The sequence below is a fragment of the Scyliorhinus canicula genome, chromosome 16, assembly GCF_902713615.1.
Source record: "Scyliorhinus canicula chromosome 16, sScyCan1.1, whole genome shotgun sequence".
Lineage (NCBI taxonomy): Eukaryota > Metazoa > Chordata > Chondrichthyes > Carcharhiniformes > Scyliorhinidae > Scyliorhinus > Scyliorhinus canicula.
Genome location: NC_052161.1, coordinates 124,809,805 through 124,823,712, shown reverse-complemented (window position 1 = coordinate 124,823,712; position 13,908 = coordinate 124,809,805). Strand labels below are relative to the sequence as shown.

Below are 13,908 nucleotides of genomic sequence, written 5' to 3'. Positions count from 1 at the left end.
ACACCTCAAATAGAAAATTCTCATCTTTATGTTCAAATCCCTCCATGATAACATCCCTCCTTATCTCTGTAACTGATCCAGCCAATCTTCCCTCCAATTTCACTTTAATGTGGCCAGCTTGTTTGTTGCAGTGTGGTCCCTTTAATATTGCAGTGTATCCGAGCAAACGTGCATTGTTGGGAATGTTGCATGTGCACGCGCCTCTTTGGCTGCACTGTGTGGTATGTTCAGGATTACAGCCCTACAGATCATTGGGAACCCTGCATTCTTTCACTTCTGACCTCTTACGCATCTACTGCTCTCTTTATCCAACCATCTAGTTACACTGGGACTTCTCCACATTACTCCACTTCTTCCTTTAGTCCATCCTTAAAACCTAGCGTTGATGAATCTTTAGTTACTTGGACTAATAGCTCTCCTATGGGCTTTTTCAAAATAAATTTAGCGTACCCAATTCTTTTTTTCCAATTAAGGGGCAATTTTGCGTTGCCACCCACCTACCCTGCACATCTTTGGGTTGTTGGGGTGAGACCCACGCAGACACGGGGAAAATGTGCAAACTCCACACGTACAGTGACCCGGGGCCGGGATCGAATCCGGCTCCGCGGAGCTGTGAGACAGCAGTACTAATCACTGCGCCACCGTGTTGCCCTGGTTCTCCCGTGGGCTTGATAGCCAGTTTTTCTGATTACGTTCCTGTGAATCACCTTGGAATGTTGTTCTACATTAAACATGAAAAATAAATACACATTGTTGCTATGTGATTCATCATAGGTTCACGACAAGCTGTACTTTCAAGGTTTTGTGCATTTCGGGTACTAATAGAAGAAACAAGGAGAAACTGTTTCCAGTGACAAACAGGGTTCAGTAGCCAGAGGACACAGTTTGAAAAAAAAAATTTAGAGTACCCAATTCATTTTTCCAATTAAGGGGCAATTTAGCGTGGCCAATCCACCTAGCCCGCACATCTTTGGGTTGTGAGGGCAAAACCCACGCAAACATGGGGAGAATGTGCAAACTCCACACGGACAGTGACCCAGAGCCGGGATTGAACATGGGACCTCGGCGCCGTGAGGCAACAGGGCTAACCAACTGCACCACCGTGCTGCCCCCGCTGAGCATTTCATAAGGCCATAAGATAAAGGAGCAGAATTTGGTCCATCAAGTCTGCTCTGCCATTCGATCATGGCTGATATGTTCCTCATCCCCATTCTCCTGCCTTCTCCCCGTAACCCCGATCTCCATATATTAATCAAGAAATCCCCTTATTAATCAAGATCACCAGATATGTGCTTGGCATGCTGTTACATACCTAGAGCTGGATACCTAGAACATCAAAACTAGGAGCAGGATTAGGCAATTTAGCCTTTCGAGCCTGCCTCACCATTCAATACGATCACGGCTGATCTCATCATGGCCTCATTTCCACCGACCTGCCCGTTGTCCGTAACCCTTCAACTCATTACTAATTAAAAATCTTTCTAACTCCTCCTTAAATTTACTCACAGTCCCAGCATCCACCGTACTCTGGGGAGTGAATTCCACAGATTCATGACCCTTTGGGAGAAGTAGGTCAACATGCTTTGGTTAGAATAGTTCGTAATTAATGGAATATTATTCCTCTGACTTCATACAGTACTACCTTAATATTCCCAGCACTTTCTCTTTTTATTTTCAGTTTCTTCAGCATCTGCAGCATTTTGCTGTTGTGTAGACATCGATGGGCTGAATGGCCTCCCCCTGTTGAATCGTTCGGTGTCTCTGGTGCCTGCTTCTTTAAAGGCAGCCTTAATAATGGATGACGGGCTGATGGATTTCCCTGGGCACCGCCCAATTGATTGGCTGAGGGGGAGAAGGCCCCGCCCCCCAGTATCAGAGTTGTGATTGGTGTTGCTCGATCTGCACTGCGCAGACGCAGGTTCTCTGCCCTGCGAATGGTGACCCTGTCGCTGTGCTGGTAATTCCGCACTATGTTTGGCTTTTCCCGTGTCGTAGTGCGCACGCGCCTCCTTCTGCACGCTGATTGGCGGGCTCTGGGTGACGGCGGTCGGTGTGTTGCGCAGGCGCGGCACCGTCTCTCTCTCTCTCTCTCTCGCTCCGCCATCTTGTGCAGACATGGCTCCAGCGGTGAGTCCGCGGCCGCGCCGCCAATACCCCTTCCCGGCCCGGGGACCGCGCGGCTTCTGCCGGCTCTCGAATCACTAGAGCCCTGGTTCTTTCACAGTGCGAGGAGGGATGGGGAAGGTATGTCAGGGCTGGCCAACCCCTGCCTGTCGCGGGGAGCAGCCGCTGGCGGGGCGCAAGCCTGAGCCGTAGGCCGCGGCCTCGGGTTGGGAGTCTGGGTGTGGGGACCAGGCTTCAGGCTCGACATCCGCGGGGCCGGGGCTTTAGCAACCCTCCCCTTCCTGACTGAGGGGCCAGTCCTGGAGGGATCGTTCCCCGCCCCCCAACTGGGGCACAGGTCTGATCGTGACCTGTTTGTGCTGCACGTGTTTGGTAAACTTTGTGGAAACTTTTCAAATTCCTTGCTTTAAAGGATCAATAAAGTATAAAAGAGATTGTCTTTTCAAAAGCACTTTAATGACAGTTTCAACTCCCCCCATCTCCCTTTCAGACTCAAAGCTTACCGGTATGACAGAGCTGTGGTTTCATAGACCACAAGAACAGGCTCTTCGGCCCATCATGTGTCTGCCGACCATCAAATAAAATGAAATGAAAATTGCTTATTGTCACGAGTAGGCTTCAATGAAGTTACTGTGAAAAGCCCCTAGTCGCCACATTCCGGCGCCTGTCCGGGTACGGGAATCGAACCGTGCTGCTGGCCTGCTTGGTCTGCTTTAAAAGCCAGTGATTTAGCTCAGTGAGCTAAACCAGCCCCAAATACCAATCTATACTAATCCCATTTACCAACACTTGGTCCATAGCCTTTCTCAAACATATTTTATTTAAATCCTCCACATTGTTGATGTAAATCCCAGCATTTGAATCTTTACAGAATGAAATTTTTGGCTTTTGACCCTAATGAATGAGATGGAACATGCACCACAGTCCTGCAATCAGCACACAGCAATTCACTAAATGCATGAAGGAGCATTTGACCATAATTACTGTCCAGTTTCGTCCATCCATCATGTTCAGACAATTTGGGGTTGAGTGTGGTTGTCTCTCCCCCCCCCCCCCCCCCCCCCCCCCCCCCCAATGCAATATCCTGCCAGATTTTTATATTGTTTGAAGATGAGGTGGCAACACATTCAAAAGAGCCAGTCCTGCCATTCCGTGCGGTGTTGGCTGTTTTGTATCCAAGCTCCATACCAACCACATTGGTTTCATAGCCGTTACGTGACAAGATCCATTTGGCATGTTTTTCTTTGGCCTGTGAAAATCTGATCAATTTCAGATTTAACATGCTTTGTGTGTGGAAGTACATTCTAACTTCTTCCTTAAATGGTTTGGCTGAGGTTTGTCCTGCATCAGTGGAAATGGATCCCATGCTTGAGTAAGATTCAAATTGTAATTTCACAATGCTTAGAAGAGTGTCCTAGATTCTGACATATTCCCCTAAATAAGGATGTTTGCATGAAATGTCCCACAAACACCAGTTGAGAGGCATTGCCAGTTAATCTGTGTCAGTGTTGGGTGACCTAGTATTGGCTAGGACCTAGAACACATCTTGTTCAACTGCACGGGAGATGCTGCTTCAGTTTATTGTCTCACCTCAGTACTGTATTGCAGTGAAGTGTCAAACTAGATCAAGTACAATCGTTCTGGAGTGTCGCATGAGCCCATGATGATGTTCCAACTTGACAGCATGAGTAGTTTGGTGCTCCTTCATGCATTTAGTGAATTGCTGTGTGCTGATTCCAGGACTGGTGCATCTTCCATCTCATTGAGTTTTTCACACCACAGAAAGAGGCTTATTGTGCACTCTTGCCATCAAACACATGTAGATAGTTGCCCTTGGGTTGTGTCGTCTGCAATCGGGTGTAGTGCAATCTATGTTCATTAACATATCTTTCTTGTGTCTCATCCCTTTTCAAATCTAATCTCTCATTCCGAGGGATGCATGTGTGCAATAGACATATAAGTAACATGCATAGAAAATTGTAGCTGCCACTACCCGCATCATTGATGCACACATGCTCTTTGAAATCAAGCTCTGGATGTTTAATAACAAGGTTCCCTACATTTTCTGAAGGCCAGAAAGCTAAATCATTTGACAATTTATTTAATAATGTGGAGATGCCGGCGTTGGACTGGGGTGCGCAGTAAGACTTCTTACTGTAATTTATTTGTAGTTACAGTTGCGATATATTGGAATTTGGTCACGTTTTGGATTGGTCTCATGATTGACGACTGCAAGTGCCATATAAACCGGTATATGACTTATTGGCTTTATGCATCTTACTAATGTTACCCCCCTCCACATCTGTTCACCGTTGCTTTGCAGAAGAAGCTTCAGACGAGAGGCAAAAAGAAGAAGCAGGTGCTGAAGTTTACCTTGGACTGCACGCATCCAGTGGAAGATGGCATCATGGACGCCTCCAATTTTGTAAGTTTGCCTTGTGTTCCCTCATGCCTTTTCAATAAATTAAACTTGAATAGTGAATAACCCTGTTCTTGTACTTTGAACATATTGAGACTGGCATCGCCAGGTGAGTTGGTAATAGGTCTGCCAGCTTCTCTATAGCCAGTCCACAATGGGCAGCGGAGGCATATTAGATATGGGGATATAGTATAGTAAATACTGAGCTGGCTGCTGTGGTGAGGTATTATGTGACTATACAGCACATTCCTATATGGTACTGCTTTCTGTACACCCACATCAGTCAGGGACTTTTACTATAATGAGGTAACCACTTAGTGATGGTATGCATTGCTGTCTATCCGTATAAAACTGCATTCAGATGACAGACCTGTATGGCTGGTTGTAGAATATTTGTTGTAATTAAAGTTTAATTCATGTAGTGTTGTGACTAGGTATATTTAATGTGTTGGTACCATTAGGCTCTGAGAAAGTATGCTCTCATCTAACATGATTTCCAGTTGTGATACAGTTCTTTGTTTTGTTTGACAGTTTTAATGATAACTACACAATTGCCACCAGTTTCTTATGTTATCTGGATATTTAGGGGCATTATAGAGACAAGTGTCCTTGCAGTTCATGTAGATGAAATCATAGCACAGAGGGTAGCACTATAGCTTCACAGCGCCAGGGTCTCAGATTCGATTTGTGGCTTGGGGTGGAGTCTGCACGTTCTCCCTGTGTCTGCGTGGGTTTCCTCCTACAAGTCCCAAAAGACGTGCTGTTATGTGAATTGTACATTCTGAATTCTCCCTCTGTTTACCTGAACAGGCGTCGGAATGTGGCAACGAGGGGCTTTTCACAGTAACTTCATTGTCGTGTTAATGTAAGCCTACTTGTGACAATAAAGATAAATTTCACCCATGTAATGTTAAATGCCATTTTCCAAAACATTGCCAGTCTAACCATACCGTTGAGGTCAGAATTTAAATTTGTGCTCCCATTAATTTGCAGATCCTCAGATGATACCAGCAGGTTTTGTCTTTCTTGTATGCAAGAGTTTACATGCAGTCAGGTCATGGAGTCATGCCTTTTTCAGATCACACTGATCAGCTGCAGATATATACACGGACATTTTGATCTTTTTAATAGACTCAATAATTTACTTGTTGATATTTAAAGGCTGAAGCACTCTTGTTCGTACATGGTACGTAGTACATAGAACATACAGTGCAGAAGGAGGCCATTCGGCTCATCGAGTCTGCACCGACCCACTTAAGCCCTCACTTTCCACCCTATCCCCGTTACCCAATAACCCCATCTAACCTTTTTTTGGCCAATCCACCTAACCTGCACGTCATTGGACTGTGGGAGGAAACCGGAGCACCTGGAGGAAATCCACGCAGACATGGGGAGTATGTGCAGACTCCGCACAAACAGTGACCCAGCATGGAATCGAACCTGGGACCCTGGCGCTGTGAAACCACAGTGCTATCCACTTGTGTTACCGTGCTGCCTTGTGTGTTAGGCACTTTCCTGAAGTCTATGTGAGTGAAATGAAATGAAAATCGCTTATTGTCACGAGTAGGCTTCAATGAAGTTACTGTGAAAAGCCCCTAGTCGCCACATTCCGGCGCCTGTTCGGGGAGGCTGGTATGGGAATTGAACTGTACTGCTGGCCTGCCTTGGTCTGCTTTAAAAGCCAGCAATTTAGCCCAGATTTAGCTAAACCAGCCCCTTGGACAGCACAATCTGAAACCTTGGGCAAGTGCGGACGCCGGAGTGAAAACCAGAGTGTTTCACTCCGGCGTGGGAGGCCGCTCCTCGCCCCCTATTCTCCCACCCCCAGGGGGATAGGAGCGGCGCCGCGTCAATTATGTGCGCTGGGCCTTGGCGCCGCGTGAAAGCGGCACTGCGTAAATGACGTCGCATGCGCGGTTGCCGTCCTCCCCGCGGGCGACCCGCAAGACATGGAGGATTGATCTTGCGGGGCGGCTGATGAAAAGAGTGCACCGATCGCGGGCCAGACCCCCTACTGAGCGCCCCCCTGGTGCTCGATCCCCCCCACCCACCCACAGGCCGCACACCCAGCGTTCGCGCGCTGTTCACGCCGGCAGCGACCAAGTGTGGTTGGAGCTGGCGTGAACCCGTCGGATTGGGCTGGCCACTCGGCCCATCCGGGCCGGAGAATCGCCGCTCGCCTGCTACAAACGGCGAGCGGTGATTCTTCGAGCAGCCTGTTGTGAAACGCGGCACGCCGTTTTGGGGGGGGTGGGGAGGGAAATCTCGTACGGGTGCCAGAGCGGCATGGCGGGAATTGCCTGGCACTTCCGCGATTCTCCCACCCGGCGTGGGGGTCGGAGAATTGCGTCCCTTGTACCTTAAGATTAACTTTTGACTGTAATTATAGAAATTAACCAACTCTATGCTAATCAAATCCCCAACACCTTAATGTGTGCAGTGATTGAGTGGTTTCAGATAGTTGAGATACAGTTAGGCCCACTGTGGCCGAACTTTTAAAAAATTTGTTTACGGGATGTGGCCGTCGTTCGCTGTGCCAGCATTTGTTGCCCATCCCTAACTGTCCTCCATTTCCGAGGACTTTTGAGAGTCAACCACACTGCTATGGGTCTGGAGTCAAATGTAGGCTAGACCAGATGGCAGATTTCCTTCCCTTTTTTGTTGACAATCGACAATGGTTTCACGGTCATCATTAGACTTTTAATTCCAGATTTGTGTTGAATTCAAATCCCACCATCTGCCATGGTGGTACTCAAACCTAGCTCCCCAGATCTTGGCCTGTGTCTCTGGATTACTAGTCCACTGATAATGCCACTAAGTTCCTTTGTGAAAGCAGGAAAACCTGGTTTGATCTGACCTGTCTTTGTCTTATTAGGAACTTGTTTAAGTGGAGCCAGTGAAACATTTGAAAAAGTTGTGCTTTGTGGTAGATGAGAGACGCTGAATTGAAGAAGTGTCATTAAATTAGGTTAAAAAGAACATTGAATTACCCTGGAACCATGGGAGAGCATTGATGTATGGGGTACCTGCAACTTTCGGGGAACCCTGCTTCATTTATTTTCCTTTGCCAGTTTGACTCTGGTACCACATTCCAAGTGAAAAGAGACACTTGTTTTTCTTTGCACTGCTCTCTGTTTTGGGATGCACAGAAGGGCATTGTAGATTCAGAATTCCTCTATGCGGTGAAGATTGTATGTCATTGCTACGGCCTTTTAAGCTACCTTCTTGAACAACCACAGTATGTGCGGTGAAGGTACAATCTGTTAGAAAAGGAGTTCCAGGATCTTGACCCATTGGCGATGGAGGAACAGTAATATATTTAAGTTGAGATGTTGCTGTTCCAATGCATCTGTGGGGCTTTGGAAAATGCTGTTGAAGAAACCTTGGGCGGCTGTTCTGTACTGCATTTGTGGTATTGATTCACTAATGGGGCCTTGTTGGTGTTGGAGTTCTTGTCAACGGAGTGGCTTGCCAGATCATTCTAGAGAGTCAAGCACATTGCTAGTGTTCTACATCACCCACAGGCCAGTCCGGGTAAAGACATTGTATTTCCTTCCCTGAAGTACATTCATCGGGTTAAATCCAGTTGTATCATGGTCACTATTGAAATTTCCCAACTGATGTGGTGGGGTTTGAATTTGGCTCTGGATCATTAATGCAGGCCTCTGGGTTACTAGTCCAGTAACGTAACTACTATGCGACTGTACCTGATCCCTGTACCCATAAGCATGGTGGGTTGAGAGTGCCATGTGCTTCTTCCCCAGAACCAGAGCTTTAAATGCCTTTGATATATGGAAACATCCAAAGGTGTTTCTTAGATTTAGAACAGTACAGCACAGAACAGGCCCTTCGGCCCTCGATGTTGTGCCGAGCAATGATCACCCTACTCAAACTCACATATCCACCCTATACCCGTAACCCAACAACTCCCCCTTAAACTTACTTTTTAGGACACTACGGGCAATTTAGCATGGCCAATCCACCTAACCCGCACATCTTTGGAATGTGGGAGGAAACCGGAGCACCCGGAGGAAACCCACGCACACACGGGGAGGACGTGCAGACTCCGCACAGACAGTGACCCAGCCGGGAATCGAACATGGGACCCTGGAGCTGTGAAGCATTGATGCTAACCACTATGCTACCGTGCTGCCCCAGAACGGTAGCATAGTGGTTAGCATAGCTGCCCCTAGATGCATAAGAAAATTAGGTGCCCGGCCAAAGACGTTATTGAGCAAAAACGTGTTCCGGAGGGTTTTGTAAGGAGGCGAGGTGGTGAGTGTGGAACCTTGGTGGGTGAAAGGAAGAGTGTGAAGTGATTTAAACAGGAAAATTAAATAGTTAGACTTGAGGTGTTGGGTCAGGTATGTTTGTGGTATGGGATACTGACAGCTTTGGAGGATGTAAGTTGGCTTTGGGAGAATTTGATTAACCAGATCTGGAGGTGACATGGGCATAGAATTAAAGTTTTAAGATAGAGAGAGGTGTGTGGTGGGCCACGTTGTGGAAGCGGAATCAGGTACTTTGTGATGGAGAAGGTATTGGATTGAATGCTGAGTTCGGAGAAGAATGGGTTGCTGAGGTTGCAAACAACCTGGTTTGACCTACAGCAGGCCCTGGAGAGAAACTGGGATGTACAATTGTGATGTTTATGTTGGGGACCGTAAACAGTGGCTTCAGTCTTCCCAGTATTTATCTGGGGCAAGCTGGGACTTATTCAAGGCAGGCATGCATATGATTTGTAACAACACTGCAGTGTACATGTGGAAACTGGTCCCCTGAAGTCACCAAGGCATGTAGATGAGGAAGAGGGCGGGCTATGGTTAAATATTTGGGAGTTCTCACGGTCACTGGGCCAAGTCACAAGAGATGCCATTAGTGATTTTATTGCCGAGATCAGGTAGGTATGAGTGGCATTGAGCACGGGTAGAATAGATGTTGGGGGAAATAAAATAGAAAATGCTGGTTAAACTCAGCAGGTCTGGCAGCATCTATAGAGAGAAAAATTCATATGACTGATGTTGGAGGAGGTTGGTTTGATGGACCGTGTCAAAGGCTGGAGAGAGGAGAGTAATGTATCACAGGCATAGAACCATAGCATTTCTACACTGCAGCAGGAGGCCATTTGGTCCATCGATTCTTCACTGACCCCCTGAAAGAGCACCCTATCTAGGTTCACTCCCCTGCCTTATCCCCGTAACCCCATAACCCCACCTAACCTGCACATATTTGGATACTAAGGGCCAATTGATCATGGCCAATCCACCTAATCGTAGAATGTCAATTTTGATTTTGCTTAGATCTGTATTACTACTTTGGAGGTGTTGGAAGTCTGTTTGGAGTTTCAAAGAAGGAGTTATGGAGGGCCAAGGTGTTGAGGTGGGACAGTAGTTTATTTCCCTCATGTTCAGTGTTCTGTATAAATGGAAGCATGTAAGCAAGAGACTGTACCTCCAAATGGTTAGACCTGAACATAGTTTGTGGGTCCAGATGTCAAGGAGATCAAACTCTTTCCTTTGGTTGTGTTTCTTGCCTGCTCTCTGTCCTAAAGTAGTATTTCTGTACATAAATGTGGCTTTGAGGTGGTTTGTGTCAACAGTTGGAGTTGATTCCCTTGATGGGCAGCACGGTAGCATTGTGGATAGCACAATTGCTTCACGGGTCCCAGGTTCGATTCCCGGCTTGGGTCACTGTCTGTGTGGAGTCTGCATGTTCTCCCCGTGTGTGCGTGGGTTTCCTCCGGGTGCTCCTGTTTCCTCCCACAGTCCAAAGATGTGCAGGTTAGGTGGATTGGTCATGCTAAATTGCCCTTAGTGTCCAAAATTGTCCTTAGTGTTGGGTGGGGTTGCTGGGTTATGGGGATAGGGTGGAGGTGTGGACCTTGGGTAGGGTGCTCTTTCCAAGAGCCGGTGCGGACTCGATGGGCCAAATGGCCTCCTTCTGCACTGTAAAATTCTATGTGATCCTTTGGTACCTTCCTTTATATATGTATGTGTGTGTGGTGTGTGCATTTGCTTGTCTGTAGTAGCAGTCAGTAACTTGAAAGATTTGTGCCTTTTCCGGAAGAGTGCTCAATGTTAGGAATGTGGGTCCTGATTATCCCTCACTCTGTTCTAGATGGGCTGTGCCACGCAAAGGAGAACCACCGGTGGAATTTAAGACCTTCCTGGTCAGTGCTATACCCGGGCACATTTATCCACTGGTTGGGTCACCAGAGAAACGTTTTGGAAATCATTGTTACTGATGCCAAAACAGATAAATTGGAATTATTTTCCTGTTTCGTTTTGTGAGAGAGGATTTGACAATTGCATATGCCTTATTTTGTGTGAAATCCTATTTCTAAAGTCATGGTTTTAATTTTGTGGATCTTTATACTCAGGGTGAGGGAGAACAGTGCTGACATATGGGCTTGGAGTTAATGTTTTTCACTCACTATCTGTGCCATCAGGTTAACCGTGATCTCTTCTGATATAGGTCAGAAGTGCAGCTCTTTTTTAAATGGTTTGATGCTAATGAGGGGGTGGAACAACGATAAACTGTCAAAGATATCAGCCATATAGCCAGATGCTGGGAGCTTCAGAAACAAGAGTGGTAAATGCCAGGCAAGCTAGCCAAAGCAAAATCAATGGATTATTCAAGATATCATTAGATGCTGTGATGAGAGAGTTGCTGTACAGCAGTAATGATCTCAAATTTCAAACTCATTAAACCTGTGCTTTATCCAATTGACCCATTTCGGTGACAATCGCTTAGGATGGGCTGCGTATATTGCCTATGCCCCCCCCCCCTCTTATCTTATTCTAGAGCAGAGTAGGGCGACACGGTAGCACAGTGTAGCATTGTTGCTTCACAGCGGCAGCATCTGAGTTTGATTCCCAGCTTGGGTCACTGGCTGTGCGGAGTCCGCACGTTCTCCCTGTGCCTGCGTGGGTTTCCTCCGGGTCCTCCAGTTTTCTTTCACAGTCCAAAGATGTGCAGGTTAGGTGGATTGGCCATGCTTAATTGCCTTTAGTGTCCACAAAGGTTAGGTGGGGTTACTGGGATAGGGTGGAGGTGTGGGCTTAAATAGGGTGTTCTTTCCAAGGGCCAGTGCAGACTTGATGGGCCGAATGGCCTACACTGTAAATTCTAAGATCTCTTCCCTAAAATCTGTTTGTGTCAGATATTTCTGCAGTGTGGGGTTGTTTTACAATATATTTTCTAATTTGGCCCATGTCTAATTTAGATCTGCAAATACCAAGAGTCCTGTGATAAAATGGCAAATGGTTTAATTCAGTTCGGTCCTCTTCTGTTTTCAAGCTGAAGATCCCTTGGAAGATCCCATGCTGGGCACAATGCTAAGCTAGCTAGTTGTTGACCAGGCTAGAGGGTGTGTATCACAGCCAAGCTCCATTCAAACTTTACTCAGCCTCCACACCTGCCTGCTTTCTATCAAGACGCATTTGGTAGAAGGCAGCACAGTGGCTAGCACTGCTGCCTCACGGCGCTGAGGACCCGGGTTCGATCCCGGCCCTGGGTCACTGTCCGTGTTGAGTTTGCACACTCTCCTCATGTCTGTGTGGTCCCACCCCCACAGATGTGCAGGGTAGGTGGATTGGCCACACTAAATTGCCCCTTAATTGGAAAAAAATAATTGGATACTTAAATTTATATTTTAAAAAAAAGACTCATTTGGCAGCAATTAAGAATCAGAACCACAGCTGATACTTCTCCCTGGCTCTGTTGCTCATTGATACCCCTGACAGTGGACTTCCCCATTTGTTGTTTGTGATGACCTTATTAACACAATAAAACTTACCAACGCTCATTAATTGTTCTTCTTACAGGAACAGTTCCTGCAGGAACGCATCAAAGTGAATGGTAAAGCTGGGAACCTGGGCAATGTGGTAACCATTGAGAGGAACAAGAGTAAGATCACAGTTACCTCTGAGGTTCCATTCTCAAAGAGGTGAGTCAGAGGCAAAGAAAGCAGGATCTTTCTGCGATGTGTTACAGAAAAAGATTCCTTTGCAAATATATCAAGTCTTTTAGATCTCGGTAAGTACCCAATCAGTTAAACAGAGTAGGGGTTGAAGTTGGCTACTTCGACTGGCAAAATGTGGAAAGTGATCTTCCGCAAGGATCGGTGCTGGGACTACTTACTGTTTAGATAAACAATTTGGACTCTTGAATTTCAAAAAGTGCAAATGACCCCACAGTAGGGGGTGTAATTAATGCAGAAGGGACTGTGACAAAGTACGGAAATGATGTGCAGATGCCGGCGTTGGACTGGGGTGAGCACAGTAAGAAGTCTTACGACACCAGGTTAAAATCCAACATGTTTGTTTCAAACACCAGCTTTCGGAGCTAGTGTTCCTAACACTAACACTGCTCCTTCCACAGGTGAATGAAGAGGTATGTTCCAGAAACATATATATATAGACAAGTTCAAAAATGCCAGACAATGCTTAGAATGCGAGCATTTGCAGGTAATTAAATCTTTACAGATCCAGAAATGAGGTAACCCCAGGTTAAAGAGGTGTGAATTGTCTCAAGCCAGGACAGGTGGTAGGACTTCGCAAGCCCAGGCCAGATGGTGGGGGATGAATGCAATGCGACATGAATCCCAGGTCCCGGTTGAGGCCGCACTCGTGTGCTATAAGTTTCTGCTCAGCGATTCTGTGTTGTCGCGCGTCCTGAAGGCCGCCATGGAGAACGTTTACCCGGACACGTGAGAACACCACCCACCAGGTACGCGGTACATACTCGTGCGACTCCGCCAATGTTGTCTACCTCATACGCTGCAGGAAAGGATGTCCCGGACGTGGTACATTGGCGAGACCATGCAGACGCTGCGACAACGAATGAACGGACATCGCGCGACAACCACCAGGCAGGAATTTTCCCTTCCAGTCGGGGAACACTTCAGCAGCCAAGGACATTCAGCCTCTGATCTCCGGGTAAGCGTTCTCCAAGGCGGTCTTCAGGAGGCGCGACAATGCAGAATATCTGAGCAGAAACTTATTGCCAAGTTATGCACATGAGTGCGGTCTCAACCGAGACCTGGGATTCATGTCACGTTGCATTCATCCCCCACCATCTGGCCTGGGCTTGTGAAATCCTACCAACTGTCCTGGCTAGAGACAATTCACACCTCTTTAACCTGGGGTTACCCCTAACTCTGGATTTGTAAAGACTTAATTACCAGCAAATGCTCGCATTTTAAGCATTGTCTGGCATCTTTGAATTTGTCTATACAGTAGTCCCCCTTTATAACGCGGGTGTTGGGGTCCAAGACAGCCACCCGCGTTGTATCCGCGCCGCGGATATCCATGATGGGGGTTTTAAATTTATTTAAAAATCTATGCTAGCGCTTCCCATTGTGA

At 46.9% G+C, this 13,908-nt stretch overlaps 2 protein-coding genes across 4 annotated transcripts in view; one reads left to right on the top strand and one right to left on the bottom strand.

Annotated features, from left to right (window-relative positions):
* The window catches only part of rnf207b (ring finger protein 207b), a 59,202-nt gene extending 57,356 nt beyond the window's left edge, over positions 1 to 1,846 (bottom strand). Inside the window, exon 1 of one of the 2 annotated variants that reach the window (XM_038773707.1) lies at positions 1,643 to 1,846. The gene's annotated coding sequence lies outside the window, so the exon portion shown is untranslated. Of the gene's footprint in view, positions 1 to 1,506; positions 1,517 to 1,642 lie in introns of those variants that run through there. The other variant, XM_038773709.1, reaches the window with a different exon arrangement.
* LOC119950855 (60S ribosomal protein L22) overlaps positions 1 to 13,908 on the top strand; it is a 91,959-nt gene that overhangs the window by 75,173 nt on the left and 2,878 nt on the right. The window contains exons 1-3 of one of the 2 annotated variants that reach the window (XM_038773713.1): positions 1,971 to 2,127; positions 4,448 to 4,549; positions 12,370 to 12,491. In XM_038773713.1, coding sequence (XP_038629641.1) covers positions 2,116 to 2,127; positions 4,448 to 4,549; positions 12,370 to 12,491 — 236 coding nt within the window. In that variant the 5' untranslated portion in view covers positions 1,971 to 2,115. Of the gene's footprint in view, positions 1 to 1,970; positions 2,128 to 4,447; positions 4,550 to 12,369; positions 12,492 to 13,908 lie in introns of those variants that run through there. The other variant, XM_038773714.1, reaches the window with a different exon arrangement.